Raw genomic sequence first — 16,051 nt, forward strand, 5'->3', positions numbered from 1 at the left:
TCTCTTCTTAAAAACCTCCAAAGGCCAACAACACTGTTATTCTAATTATTATTGTAGAAACAATAGCATTATACTCTTAGCATTTTTCTGTGCATCTGCATTGGTGGATATTAACAGATTCTGGAAATTAAAATATCTTGAATCTTCTGTGGAACTTTGCAAGAACTAAAAGCTCGTTTAAATACATGCCAGAGTTTTCTTCATAAACAATCTCTGCTTAAGATGGAGGTAAAGGAGATAATATGCTACTCATTCTGGCTTTGCTATTTGAAATGAATGAACAAATCTATTAATCCTCAGAACAATATCAAAACTTCTCCCATTAGTCACCATAAATTTTTTCTTTGAACAGGGTCCAGATTCTTGGGAAATATTTTGAAAAATCAGTTCACTCTGTGATAACTTTAATACATTAGAATGGATCTGAATTCCATTTTTGGTGATTTCATGGATATGTCCATGTAGATTTCAAAATATGTCTGTGTCGATTCTTTTTTAAAATTTCCCAGCATAGTTTAAAATCCTGATTTCTTGGTTGTTTCCTAACCAATCCTGTTAACCTTATGAGGTAGTCTGAACAAGAAACACACCCAGAAGTACTAGCTTTAATTTTATTTAACGTTATCTTAACAGCATCTTGGAAATCTTAAAGTACATCTCTCCCTGCTTATCTTTACAATCCAAGAAACTAGGACGGATCCCTACTGAGATTTTCACCATTTCCCCATTGCTAGGCTGCTCTTTTTTTTTTTAACCAATGTCTACTCTCTGCAGCTCTTCTTCCTTTCTTTCAAGGTCATTCTCACATACCATCACATTACCCAAGTCTGATTTGCTCAGCTTTTCTGCAGTCAGTTAAATTCGGCTGGATGCTACATACCTCCACGTAAAATGACCTTTCTATCTGTTCCATCAAACTTCATAGACTCAATTAGATTTTCCTTCTCATCACTCCAGTAGATCCTGTCACTGTTCAAATAATCAATAGAAAGGCCAGTTGGCCAGCCAAGGTTTTCAGAAACCAGCGTATTCCTCTGCTGTCCATCCATCCAGGCACTTTCGATTTTTGGTTGCCTTCCCCAATCAGTCCAATACATTAACCTGAAAAAGCCAAACAAGCAACTATTAATTATTTGTCACACCATTTTCAAAGCCATCTAGACCAGAAGAAAGAGAAAGAAATCTTGACCCAAAAAATTGTTAGGAATTGTTATGCATTATTTCATATTACTTATTGTTACAATTATTATCGTTATTATTTTGCACTCAAGTCAGAAACATCAAGAAGCTCCTGAGTTGAAAATACTCACCCAAGCTTAGGGTTGACCACTATGGCTGCTGGCTGATCCAGCAGAGAATAGATTAACCATTTCCGATACCTCCCATCAAGTTTTGCCACCTCTATTCTATTTGTCCCAGAATCAGTCCAATAAAGGTGCCTAATTAGGAAACAAAATGCATAACTCTTGAGTCATGTTTAACATTAGATGCCTAAATGTTTGTTTGTTAATCTTCCTTACATTTATCTTTGTTTCATCTTCCTTATATTTAACTCAATTGGCCTGAACCAGGCAGTTTTCAAATCAGAATCTATGCAACAAGATTCCCCTGCTGTAAAACCCCCAAATTGCACTGCTAAAATTTCACGAAGTTATGCCAGCACAATTTCTTGTGAATTTTATTTCTTGAAAATAAATGAAAAAGTGTCCTTAACTTCTAATACAAACATTTCAAATGTCCACTGAGCATGAAAAATGGCCAGAGAGCAAGATTCTGATCTTGTTATATCATAACATCAGTAGCTTGTCCATGACAGCCTTCAGAGGCAATAATAGTAACAACTTTAACAGTGAAAATAACAAATTGTTGTTGTTGTTAGTTGCGAAGTCGTGTTCGACCCATCGCGACCCCATGGACAACGTTCCTCCGGGCCTTCCTGTCCTCTACCATCTACTGGAGTCCATTTAAGCTCACGCCTACTGTTTCAGTGACTCCATCCAGCCACCTCATTCTCTGTCATCCCCTTCTTCTCTTGCCCTCAATCTTTCCCAGCATTAGGCTCTTCTCCAGTGAGTCCTTCCTTCTCATTAGGTGGCCAAATACAGACCCACAAAAGTTTACCCACCTCATCCATGACCCAAGAAATTATGCCAATTTGCATTCAAGAAGCATTTTGCACAGGGAAAAAATTAACTCAGTGATTTTGTGTGTGTGTGTGTGTTTCTGAAGCACTTTTATCTAGCTTTTGCACTTACTTGCCAACCCAATCCACCGCTAAACCAACAGGACTGACCAAGTATCTAAGGTTCAGGTCAACTTCTTTCACGGGATTATTTCCACTGCTTTCAAATGTGGGGATATATGCACGTTTGATGGAACCAAATTGTGATCCACGTCCAAGAATGCTGTAGTATACAACACCTAGAAGAGTTCAGACCTCTCTTTATATTTTCACTCGAAAGAACATTGTTTAGTAGGACAATACTGGGTGTCTAACATTTCAAATATGGGATTGATAGAAGCATGCAGTAACTCAGTTCACACATTGCACAAATGCATAAATTGGTTTAACTCTGATACAGCATGACTTGTTCAATGGGTTACACTTTAATAATTCTGGCTTAACATTATTTTGAATCAGATCACAAATTTTGTTAGGCTAAACAGAATTGACCCAACTGAATGCCTTTTGTTAAACCTCGCAACTTGCTGACTAGTTGCAAAATATTCTGAAACTTAAATTGTAGCAATGGATATGTATATCATTCACCCATTTTTGTTGTATTTAGGAAACACTGGGCAGGGCAGGTCATGGTTTAAAACCAGATGAACCAAAGAACAGCACTGCTGAACCTGAGAAATTTAGTGTCCATATGCAGAAACTCTTGGAACTGCTTCAAAGAGGTATGCTATCTTGGAACAGCAAGAAGAATTGCAACAGACATCGTATAAAAATTAACAAACTGGAAAACTTCTCTTTATAAATGGGTAACTAGGCTGGCAGGTTCCTAATTTTTAATACAGTATTCTTAATTAGTATTTGGTGCTCTGGAAGTTAGCTTACTAGATGACCATAAGTCCACTTCTTGATATTTTATCCTAATGCTGCTTTAGCAAAATCTTAACCAAATAGCCACGGCTGCATCCGGTGCTAAAATCATGGCTCCCTAAATGACATTTTGCAAGGGAAAGGAAGACCTCTCTTTGGTCCCTACTAAATGGTTTCTTTGGGTATTATATATTGGTAAACCAGAAATGGTAGAAGCTGACAACACGATTCTTCTCTACTTCCTGCAGCAAGTTTGCTACATAGAGATTATAGCTTAGAGCAGTGTTTCTCAATCTTGGCAACTGGAAGATGGGTGGACTTCCAACTCCCAGAATTCCCCAGCCAACATAGCTGGCTGGGAATTCTGGGAGTTGAAGTACACCCAACCTCAAGCTGAAAAGGTGGAGAAACACTGGTTTAGAGCAGGTTTATGATGGGGGGGGAGAGGGAGTCCTTATAGAGAGATGGGTGGCAAAAAATGTTTAACAAATATTTAAATCTAATTTGCAAAGTGATTCATAACCCTACATTTCACAAAGTTCTTACAAGCTACAATCCTGTCTACTTTATAGATAAGGAACTTATATCATTACATGCCCATAACTTATCAAATGAGTCCATGGAAAACAAATTCTGAAGAAGTTACTTCTCTGCTAGTAAGATCCTCCCTCCCCCATGGCTACACCCTTGAAAAGAAACTTCTGTTCTAATAGTCAAAAACGAAAACATACTTAGGTCAATTCCTTCAGGATCCCAATGATAGTCTACTGCTTGAATGTGTTCCTCATTTTCAATATAGTCTGAATATTGCTCAGATGACATGTTGTATCTCCGAATACGGACATTATCAGGCAGAAGTAAGATTGGTGGGTTACCTAAAAAAAACATTTTATTGTTGGAACTCAGCAATTCAAACACAAAAGGGATTTTTTAAAGCATCTGCCTGTAATTTACTTTCTATAACGTAGTTTGGTTTATAAAATGTAGCACATTAGCTATAAAATTCAGAGGCTGTTTTTGATAACACTTATTCTGTTAAAATGTTTTCCACATTGTAGCCTTCTTGTTATCCGTAGATAAGCTTGTTGGAACATTTTTATAATTAGAGCTGTCGGAATCAATGGCATATCAGATGTTGACTGACACCTTGAATGTGTCTCAGCTAGCCGGACTGATAGGGAAGGATGTTGAAAGTTGTAATTTAACAACCTCTGGAAAGTTTTAATTGAAATGCAGTGAAGTGTTTTACGTTGTCTCTTTGAACAGGACATTCCTATGCCACCTAATAAACAACTTTAAAATTGGCCTCCATTTCAATGTCCCGTTATCACTTAGTCAGGAGAATAAGTGCTTGAGAAACAGGGATATAACATGCATCAGTATTAATAATGGAGATTTGAAGCCTGGCTCTGGACTAAAATAATTTCAATCTCAGCAATTCCTATTTTAAATAGAGATGGCTGGGAAAAGAATTGTGTTAATTTATACTGTATAATAAACTAAACACAGAGACTTGTAGTACTTGCAAGACAATATAATTTATTAGGGCATCAACTTTCACAAGAAGCAGTAATCTGGTTTCCTATTACCGAGCTTTGTCTACAGCAGTGGTTCTCAACCTTTTTAATGCCACGACCCCCAACCGGTCGTAAGTCGAGGACTAAACCGGTCGTAAGTCGAGGACTAAACCGGTCGTAGGTCGAGGACTAAACCGGTCGTAAGTCGAGGACTACCCAACCGGTCGTAAGTCGAGGACTTTCCCTGCCCGGGAGCGTCGCGCATGCGTGGTTCTGCCCCCTGCGCCGGCCGAGGCGTAGCTGGCAAGCGGCAGAGACGGAGCAGGCTGACCACCAGCTGGCCCAGCTCAAGGGAGGTAAGGCACCCGCCGGAAAAGGGGGAAAAAATGGCGGACAGCCTTGCTTGGCGACCCCCGTGAAATGGTCGATCGACCCCAAATGGGGTCGCGACCCATAGGTTGAGAACCGCTGGTCTACAGAGAGAAACATCCCTCTTCCTCTCTCTGTAGTTAAAGTCCTGTTAGAAGTTCTTTGATATTGTCCCATCCTGATTGTTGATGAAGACCTTTGTTGTAATACTGTATGTTCTCACCAGAACATCTCTCCCTTTCAATGAAGGGATATATCAATGCCCAATGTACTACCCTCAGCTTTAGCACCTCAATGGAAATAACACTTTGGATGGAGACCACTACCCTTGGGTTGAGTAGGACTGGAGAAGATCTCTCCAGCCAATTAGGTTAGACCTGTGGTTATCCTCTCTCTGGTCAGCTCTGTGATCTGTATCCCTCCTGTAAGATATGCTGGCTGTAGCCCCACCTACAAAATAAATAATTTCCAGGGAAATTCTGGCTGCTTTTACCATTGGCTGCACATTGTGTTCCCAGCTGATCCCCAACAGATCGAAATCCCTCAGCACAAAAGCATTCATAACTTCCTTTAGAATTCTTACAAAGCTGTGGACAAGTACCGAAGAATTCACATTCGTTGACATCTGAAATCAATGATAAATAGAGTTTTCATTTTTTTTTTGTTTAGAATAGAAAATAATGCCTTTGTTGAGATGCTATTTTCTACTCTGACGGTTGCAATGTTTTGCTCACTTTGATTTCATTTTAACTCTAAGCCAGACAAATGATATTAAGTTTGCATTGACAGCAGAATCTCTCCCCCATCTGCCCTTCAATAATCATATCAATTTGTGTGTGTTTTTTTTAAGAATAACAACAACAAGACAGCAACAATTTCCAACAGTGATCTAAAACATTCTATGACATAGGATTTGACACTACAAAAAGAAAAACAGAAGCGAATAAAATAAGTTTGGAGGAAAAGCACAATATATTGTTATTTTGAGGACTCAAGGTAACTGGTTGCTGAGCATTTCCAAGGTGGAAAATGAAGTATAGATGAAAATTTTACCATCACAGGTATTCCTGTCCAGGTCACTGGGGTGGTATCCAGGCCTGCAGGTACATATAAAGCCTCCTTCGTTTAGGTTGGTGCAATTGTGTTCACATATATTTTCAGCACATGTTCTGCCTGTTCCAGCATCTTAAAGAAAAAGGCATAGTTTTGATCAGAAAGGATCAAAGAATTACAATTCATAGCGTTTTCCCTCAATTTCCCTTTGTCTTTACCCTCTTCTATTGTTAAAGAAAATAATCAAAATCACAAAGCAAGTTTGACTGAAAATACCATTATTACTAAGGTAATAGTTTTGTGGGTGATTGTTACACTTGGGGAGGGGGGCAGAAAACAATTATGGCTATTTTAAGAACCAGTCATAATTATGCTTTACAAAGAAGTCATCCATTAATTAACAGCGAATCCTTTTCAAAACAGCTATGATCTGATCCATTTTAGAGTTAACTCATATATGGTACCAAGCTGCTTCATACCGATGGTGCTGAAAGGAAGAGGGAGATTCAAACTGCATTTTAATGAACTTTGGTTAAATTGTCATCACCAAAACAGCACACCAAAAACATGTGTTGATGAGGGGCAGACTGTAAAGTCCTACCACTATGGCTTCTCTTTTTGCCAGCAATATATTTTTCTCTTCACCTTTCTTCCATTTTTATTTATCATGTTTATAGACCAGTGGTGGCGTGCCAGAGACGGCCTCAGAGCCCTCTCTGTGGGCACATGTGCTGTTGCCCCAGCCTCGCCTCCCCCCACGACCCCCTCCTCACCAGCAGCCTCCCTGGAAGAGAGTCGCCCCCGAGCGTGGCCCACATGGAACAGTGCAGCCAAGGACATGGCAGCCAGGCAGCGTAGACAAGACTCTGCCCTCATGCCCCATCCCGCAAAGTTGATACTGCGGGGTGCGGGCAGAGGGCATGGCTGCCATGGTGCTGGTGGGCAGCCTGGGTGATCTGCGATGGGCCCTGGAGGTGGTGAGTGGCCCTGCAGGCAGGTGGGGTGGGGGATGGGGTGGGGTGGGGCAGGGGGTGGAGCGGGGGTGAGGCCAGTTTTTGGGCACTCGGTCTCTAAAAGGTTCGCCATCACTGTTATAGACCAACAACACCAACACTCACAGCAGTTTGCAAAAATATCAAATCCATAAAACCACCATAAAATATCCCATTATTATAAGGCCACTCCTGGTAGCTGGGCTTTACTATTATGCCTCAAACATCTAAGGCTCTAAAAAAAAAAAGGTTGTGTTCACTCTATTAATGTCAATGGGAGAAAAATCTTTGAAATCTTTGTTATACAGCACACTCTTTTACTGTTTCTGTTGGAGAGATATCTTTTTTCTTAATTTATACACACACAACCCTGACTATATATTTTGCTAATCCCTACTAATTGCACTCAAAAGTGTTGATTAAAAGAAACAGCATATTTAAAATCACTGGCAGAGTAAAGATTCTTTTCTTTCCTAGTTTGCTTTGAATAAATGTGCTGAAAGGATAAATAGGTTGATATGGAGGGAGCAGAGTTCATTATAATTTGAGGCAGTCTTTCATAACTCACTTGACTATGAGCCAGCAATGTGCAGAAGCAGCCATATATGGGTTGTATAAACAGAGGCATAGAATCAAGATCATGCAAAGTATTAGTACCGCTTTATAAAATCCTAGTGAGACCACACCTGGAATACTGCAACCAATTTTGGTCACCATACTACAAAAAAGATGCTGAGATCTTGGAAAAAGTTCAGAGAAGAGCAACTAAGATGATCCAAGGCCTGGAGACTAAAACATATGAAGAATGGCTGAAGCACTTGGGTTTGGCTAGTCTAAAGAAAAGAAGAAATAGGGGTGACATGATAGCAGTATTCCAATATTTGAGAGGCTGCCACAAAGAAGAGGGGGTCAAATTATTTTCCAAGGGCAGGGCAAGAAACAATGGTTGGAAACTGATCAAAGAGAGAAGCAACCTGGAATAAAGGAGAAAGTTCCTAACAGTGAGGAAAATTAACCAGTGGAACAGCTTGCCTTCAGAAATAGAGGGCGCTCCATCACTGGAGGTTTTTAAGAAGAAACTGGACAGTCACTTGTCTGAGATGGTATAAGTTCTCCTGCTTGAGGTCCCTTCCAGCTCTATTCTATTCTAAACTCAGTTCCTTCTCAATGGGCCAATTTTCAGCATCCATAGACTCCCAAATGGCATGGCCAAAGAATTATGGGATATGTAACCTAAGATATTTGGGGAGCACCAGGTTACTTAATGCTGCTTTAAATTGTGTCACAAAGATAAAAATCTGCATTCAAGTTTCAATGGTGCTACCAAAATAAATGAAACGGGGGCAGTTAAGAAAGGAAGAGAGACATCATATTCAGTGTGACAAATCAGATGAGAGGCATTTTCTTTTTGGGGGATTGTTTTACTTTAGTGGATTTCCCCACAATTTTCAATCGCCCTGAATCATAAAGTTTCCACCTCACCCCATCTGAGAAATCCTGCAAGAAAACAAAAATTACATAATTTCCATGCAACCACAACAATACTCACTGCAGCCGAGCTCATCAAAGTGGTTTCCACAGTCATCATAATTATCACAGACATAATGCAATGGGATACAATTTCCATTACCACACTTGAATTCTTCAGGAGTGCAAGGTTTAGGAGTAGGTTCTTTGCCTGAATAAAAAGGACACACGGACTTTGCATTACTGTGTAATAACTGGTACATTATTATTCTGCAAACTATATGGACAATATAAGAGGGTAAACATAGGTATGAACACCTGAAACGAAGATAACAAACAGCAAATTAATCTATTAATTCCTGTAGTTCAGATAAGTGGATAAACCTACAGTGCTCTTCTTTCTCATCACTTCCATCTCCACAGTCATCCTCCTGGTTACACAACTCCTGCCTGTAGATGCAGCGATTATTCTCACAACGAAAGCGATAGGGCTGCTCACAGACAATGTCCACTGAAATCAGAGAGATCACAAGAGTTCAAATGTTGTTTCTGGGTCACTGATTAAAATAATTCCTGAATGTTAGACAGTAATGCTAAATTAATGTTGTTGTTGTTAGTTGCGAAGTCGTGTCCGACCCATCGCAACCCTTTGGATGTTCCTCCAGGCCTTCCTGTCCTCTACCATCTTCTGGAGTCCATTTAAGCTCACGCCTACTGCTTCAGTGACTCCACCCAGCCACCTCATTCTCTGTCGTCCCCTTCTTCTATTGCCCTCAATCTTTCCCAGCATTAAATTAATAGTAGAACTCATATATTTAGTGCAAGCATGTAGCTTAAATTAATCATAATCAGGGACAGGTATACATTCAGGGACTCACTAATCTTATATAATCAGAGATATTCCATCCTATTATCTGAAGTTAACTTATGGCCAATATTAATTCTAGTTAATATCAGGCAGAACCTGGTTTCTGAATTTCTTTCCCAATCCCTCAGCAGCAGTTCCATTCTGATCCTGGAAGGAAGCTTTGAAGTCAATCTTTTTTTATTGGCTTTCCTCCATGGCAAATTTAGTTCTGTTCTATTTTTGGAAAGCTAACCTGTTGTCAAACAGAGTTCTATGCACCCTTATTTATTTATAAATTTATTTTATCTGAAAAAAAGTTCCTATATTGATCTCTGAGTTTATCACAAATAGATCTGAGAAAGCTTTTTGAGATTCTTTTCAGGTTGACATGAAAAATATCCAACTGCCTGATTAATTTTCTAACTCCCCCTCAGGCTTCTCTATATGCTTTTAGTAATCTCTGTATTTCATTTGTTGCATTATACATTATATCAATTCCGTTATCTATAAAAATGCATATGCCCAAATTAAAAAGGCTGTGCAACTAGGTCTAAGCATCTGTGTGTTTTCAAAAAGCACCCTCTCAATGTTATAGAAAAAGCTGGTCTTGACCCAAGAGAAGATTAAGATATGGGAAGTTAAGTATGTGATTGCCAATCTATCATCCAAATATAAAATCAATTTATCAGTTCCAATTTTCTGGCATTTCAAAGACAGATGGTCCAAAGAAAGATGGACCTAAAAATGGGCTTGAAAAAATAAATAAATCTTCAGCTTACAGCAGAACTGAAGTTCTTCATCTGTCCCGTCTCCACAGTCGTCATCACCATCACATTTCCAATGGGGCTGAATACAGACGTGGTTCTTGCACTCAAACATTGAACGGGGACAGTAAGAACCATTTGGATAACGAGTGGCTGATAAAAAGACATTCAGATTTAATACCATGGTCCTTGTAATACCATGCAAGCATTTTGTTAATCTTTTTTTTCACACATAATCTCATTTTATATGTTTTAGTAAATTGATGTTTTCCCCCTTACTAAGGTATTCCTAATTACTGATTCATGGGGTCCTGACTTTTACAAGGGTTTAGTAATAGCAACACAGTACAACTTTAATAAGGGGTATTTTTTTGGTTTTTTAAAAAAAACACCATTGCTTTATCCTGTACTGCAGGAGTCCCCAACCCCCGGTCTGTGGACCGGTCCCGATCCACAGCCTGTTGGGAACCACAGTTGTTGGGAAGTGGTGGGCAGGCACGCAAAGCTCCATTTGCACAAACAACGTGCACAGACAAAACCATCTCTTCCCCGCCCGCCAATGCCGCTAATGCCGGTCTGTGGAGCCGGTAAGATTGACTTCCACTGCTGGACTGAGATTGTGCAGAACATATAATATGGAGTCAAAACAGTGAAGAATTTTGTTTTTAAAAAAAAGTAATCAGGCAGAATAAAGTGTGTACAGGCAGTCCTTGACCCACAGCCAGTCATTTAGTGACTGTTCAAAGTTACAACAGCACTGGAAAAACTGACTTAAAACTGGTACATGTGTTTACAACCGTCGTAGCATCGGCCTGGTCATGTGATCAAGCTTTGGGCAGTTGGCAATTAGCATGTACTTATGACCTCTGCAGTGTCCCAGGGTCACGTGATTGCTATTTGTGACTTTCCCAGCTGGCTTCCAACAAAGTCAGTGGGGGAAAACCAGATTCACTTAACAACCGTGTTATTAACTTAGCAACTGCAAGTAATTTGCTTAACAACCATGTTACAAAAGGTCATAAAATTGTGTGTGTGTCAACGCTGCTAACATTGGATGTTCTTGCTTTGACAACATATGGGGATGCAACCTTTTTCTTTCTTATGCTTTACTCTTAGAATTAGATGATACTGGGGGAGGAGAAGGAATGTGATGGGAGTTAGTTAGACATAACAATATTGTAATAGTGTGTGAATTCAGGGCTTTTTGAAATAAGAGATGATAAGGAATGCCACGTTGAAGAACAGGAGGGAAAGCCTGCATTTCAAACTAATTGGAGAATGTGATTTATGACTGTTAATTAGAGGAGGGAATTGTGTTTGATACTGTGTGCTAAGGGGAGGGGAATCCAGATTTTGGCTTCAACTATGTTAGTGCCGAAGCTATGCTACTCCAATAAAGATTCTTTAAGGAAAACAATGCCTTGAAGTTCTTTGAAGAGTTTCATCTGTCGGAACCATGACAGTGTGATTCATTTAACAACTGCCTTGCTTAGCAACAGAAATTCTGGTGTCAACTATGGTCATGATTCGAGGACTACCTGTATCTGATTTCTCTTGTTTCCGACAACCTTAGAGTTGAGGAATATAGAGCGGATTTGAGGGACCTGGGAGACTGTACAGGAGGCTGCAGTGGGGCAAGGGGGAGAATGACACTGGAATTCTCTTATTATCATATCTGCTCATCCTGGTAGCATTCAGTATTTCTTGAAATTCGTAGAAAAGAAACGTAGTCACTTATTTCCCCCACCTCACAAAAGAAAAAGACATGATATTATAAGGAACTGGCATCAAATTTCTGCCACAAATCTGAGAACTCACGACAAGATGCTTCGTCAGAGAAATCCAGGCAATCTGCACTGCCATCGCACTGGAATCGTTCTCCAATACAGTGGCCACTGTTGCACTGGAAAAAACCTGGGTGGCAGGTCCTTAGTTCTAAAAAGAAGAGTAAATAACTATGAAATCTTTTTCTTTAAAAGTCATGAGGTGGATGGTTTGGTTGTGGAGGGAGGGAGGGAGGGAGGGAGGGAGGGATAGGGGAGGGACAGGGGAGGGAGGGGAGAGAGAGAGAGATAGACAGAGAGAGACAGAGACAGAGATAGAGAATGTGTGTATCAAGGGAAGGACAAATTCAAACTGCAATACATACCGCAGTCCACTTCATCTGAGTTGTCTTCACAGTCATTGTCATGGTCACACAACCACCGAGAAGGAATGCAGCGCAGGTTTTCACACTGATACTCACTTTCTGTGCATTCACGAGGACCTTGCAATAAGAGAGAATCATCCAAATGTGGTGTGAACTTTTGCAAACTCACTCCGAAACAGAATACCTAAATCTGTCGATAACAATTTTGCTTACTTGCTAAATATTTCATTAAAAAGATTTGAAATTATGCAGTTTGAAAGGGACAGATCCCCCTGCAACCCGACCCTCCTGATCAAGACATCAACTTACCAGTTACAGATAAAATTCTAGCAAGTAAATGTAAAAAATATTTTAATACAAAGCAACCCATACTGCAGTTTTGGGTAAGAAAGGAAAGCACGTACTGCAGTTTTGTTCGTCGGAATCATCTCCACAGTCGTCATCTCCATCACACTTCCATCGCAGTGGAATACACCGGTGATTATCACAGCGGAAATCTCCCAAAGGATCACAAGTCAGGGATTCTGCAGAACACACACACACACACACACGCCCAAGATAGAGAGAAATCAGTTGACAGCAACAATTAATATGCCCTTCTCCAACACAATTTGGAAAGAAGAGATGTACAAATAAGGTTAGTACAGGGATGGCAACAGCAGAAAATTAAACTGTAAAAGACTTTGTTGTAAAGTGACTCCTCAATGGGTATGCTTTGAAAAAGAAATACAGGTAGTCCTCATTTAGCGACTGCCTTGTACAATGATCAGTTGCAGTTATGATAGTGATGAAAATGTAACTTTGCAACCGATTCTCACATTTACAACCTTCACAGGTCTATAAAGCAAAGGAAATTTAACTCCTGGCAGGCAAGCTTGCCTCTATTTTGTACTCATGCCTTACATTTTTCCTGAAAAGACTAATGCATTTGTTAGATCCCATCCTGTTCATTTCAGCCCAGTGCTCACACTTGTCTACAGCAGGGATCCCCAACCTGTGGTCCATGGCCCGATACTGGTCCATGGCCTCTTGGTCACTGGGCTGCCGCAATGGCTGGCAAGTGTGTGCATATGTGCACACACCTCCCCATTCACGCTAGTGCCACCACACAGGTGCTAGCAGCCGTTTCCATGTGTGCGGGGTGCTAGCGCCCCATTTGCACATGCACATGGGCGTCAGCACCAGCGCCGCCATGGGTGTGCATAGCCTGCTTGTGCATGCGCACAGTACTAGCGCCACCACTGTGCATGTGCCCGTTTTGCACATGCACACACGTACATTTCCCTTCCCCTCCCTTTCCCTACAGACCGTCAACCCAGAAAGGTTGGGGAACTCTGGTCTACAGTATATCTTTTAAATTCTTATTTCATTTAAATGTTAACCAGTTTCTCTCAGCTTTGTACATCTGAAAACCGTGTTAAGTCCCTCCCCCACACCACCCCCAACCTCTTAAACCAAATCACTGATAAAAGTGTTGAACAATACCACTTTATAGTTCCTCCTAGCTGAAGTGGAGATATTGAGTATTCTTTTGGTCAACTATGAGTCCATCTATAGCAGGAGTAGCATCTACAGCTCTATTTTGCAATTTTATTAAGTGGAGTATTATGAGATTTGCTTCCCTCCAATCTTTCAGAACCTCACTTTCAGGATTTCTCTAAGATTACCAAGAATCATTTCTGCTTCAGTACCTTGGAATGTAATCCCTGTCATCTTGGATACACGTATTCATTTAACTTAGTTCTCTCTTATCCTCTTCTTGTCTGTCCTAAGTTGAAAATTTCTCATTCCCCAGTGGCATAATGATCACCAGCTAGGGCTCTATGCAGTGGTGGGATTCAAATATGTGAACAACCGGTTCTCTGTGTGGATGCTGCTTCCGGAAGTCCATTCTGGGCCTGGGCAACAAAAAATTAGCTACCGGTTCTGCCGAAGTGGTACAAACTGGCTGAATCCCACCACTGGCTCTATGTACTTTCTGAGAGAAGGCAGACACAAAACATAAATTAAGAAGTCCCACCCTCTCACTGTCACTCATTACCAACTTACCGCTTTCTCCTAGCAATGGAACACTTTGGTTTTCTTTTAGTTTCAAACACACTTAATTTAACAGCCTTTGGGGATTCGTCAAATATTCAAAAAAAAAAAAAAAGGTAATCATATATAATTATTTATATCTTGCCTTTATTGTTGTTTATAAATAAACTCAAGGTGGCAAACATACTAATACTCCTTCCTCCTCTTATTTTCCTGACAACAACAACCTTGTGAGGTGAGTTGGGCTGAGAGAACATGAGTAGCTGAAAGTCACCCGGACAGCTCTCACGTGAGACTAGAACTCACAGCGTCCTGGTTTCTACTCTGCTGCCTTAACCACTACTGGTTATTCTTCCCAATTACAAAAATATGCCCAGAGGAAAAGATACCCATAAATCTATGTTCTAATTCACAGCAAATAAGGACAAATTATGCTGCACCTTGAGCGGAGACAGCAGCAATTGAATGTAGACAGTAATAACTAGGTGATCGTTTCAGATAATTTGGACCTTCACAAGAGCAAGTATCAAGAGAAATCAGAATTTCAATTGCAGTAAATAAATTACCTCCGCGGTCTTTAATTTCCAGTGTTGTTAATAACCTCCCAGGTCTTAGCAAATGAAAAGCAACCATTACTGTGACATTCTGCTACCAACATTCTCCTAGAGGCGTTACTTGCAAGTAGCAATGAGAGCAAATATGGGGCTTTCACTTTTTTTTACAAGGCATCAATTTTGCAGCTCCTAAACCTACCGCAGCCTTGTTCATCACTGTTGTCTCTGCAGTCATCGTAACCATTGCAGACAGACCAGAGAGGGACACAGCGATAATTGGTCCTACAGCTGAATTCTGTATGATTATCGCATCGATAGGCAGGTCCCACTAAAAGAAAAAAGAAAAAAAATGACATGACTTTTTGATCAAATTCTTTATTAGAGAAGATAATAAGCATCACTCCAAGGTGATTTTCAAAAATGCAATAGTGAATAAACCATAATCACTAATATATATTCATTTTTCAATTCAGTTAAGTGTTTTCCACATAAAGGTGCTCAACAAGTGATGCAGTGACTGTATTTTTGTTTTTTTTAAAAAATGTGTACTATGTAGATGTAGATAAATAAATAAAATAGGCTTCCTTAAATAGCAGCTTCCTAAACCCAGTAATTGGGAATTGAGGCCCAACATATTTGGATTGTACCAGTAGGGGAAAATTAATTTTAAATATTCTATTCTTCCTTGATAAGTCCCTTATCAGAAGTGAGCCCTTTAATTATGATGGAATTAGATAATAGCTAACTCCAGTTCTTCCTAACTGTTTTATAACCTTATAATTGTACTGGCCTAATTCTCTCCCATTAGTATAAAATTTTGTACCGGGTGGAAACTGATCAAGGAGACAAGCAACTTAGAACTAAGGAGAAACTTCCTGACAGTTAGAACAATTAACCAATGAAACAACCTGCCTCCAGAAGCGGTGAATGAGCCAACACTGGAAGTTTTTAAGAAGAGACTGGACAGCCATTTGTCTGAAATGGTACAGGGTTCCTGCATGACCTCCAAGGTCCCTTCCAACTTTTTTTTTTTATTATTATTATTATTATTTTATTTATTTATTTATTTATTAATTACATTTATATCCCGCCCTTCTCCTTGCGGACTCAGGGCGGCTAACAATTGGATAAAATACAGACATATAATACACCTATTAAAATTGATTAAAAAGAAATATTTAAACTCATCAGATTAAAAGTAATTAAAACCCCTTTAAAATCCCTTAGGCCAGTCCCGCAAGCTGGAACAACCA

At 39.9% G+C, this 16,051-nt stretch overlaps 1 protein-coding gene across 1 annotated transcript in view; it reads right to left on the reverse strand.

Annotated features, from left to right (window-relative positions):
- Positions 1-851: 851 nt before the first annotated feature.
- The window catches only part of LOC107296057 (low-density lipoprotein receptor-related protein 2-like), a gene marked incomplete at its 5' end in the record, with an annotated part of 105,657 nt that continues 90,457 nt past the window's right edge, over positions 852-16,051 (reverse strand). Inside the window, 13 exon segments of the mRNA XM_015825399.1 lie at positions 852-1,101; positions 1,311-1,439; positions 2,256-2,421; positions 3,781-3,924; positions 5,429-5,560; positions 5,989-6,120; positions 8,530-8,658; positions 8,836-8,958; positions 10,074-10,211; positions 11,877-11,993; positions 12,208-12,324; positions 12,612-12,731; positions 14,998-15,126. Coding sequence (XP_015680885.1) covers positions 852-1,101; positions 1,311-1,439; positions 2,256-2,421; positions 3,781-3,924; positions 5,429-5,560; positions 5,989-6,120; positions 8,530-8,658; positions 8,836-8,958; positions 10,074-10,211; positions 11,877-11,993; positions 12,208-12,324; positions 12,612-12,731; positions 14,998-15,126 — 1,826 coding nt within the window.

The sequence above is a fragment of the Protobothrops mucrosquamatus genome, unplaced genomic scaffold (assembly GCF_001527695.2).
Source record: "Protobothrops mucrosquamatus isolate PMUCROS unplaced genomic scaffold, P.Mucros_1.0 scaffold2619, whole genome shotgun sequence".
NCBI classification, from domain to species: Eukaryota; Metazoa; Chordata; class Lepidosauria; order Squamata; family Viperidae; genus Protobothrops; species Protobothrops mucrosquamatus.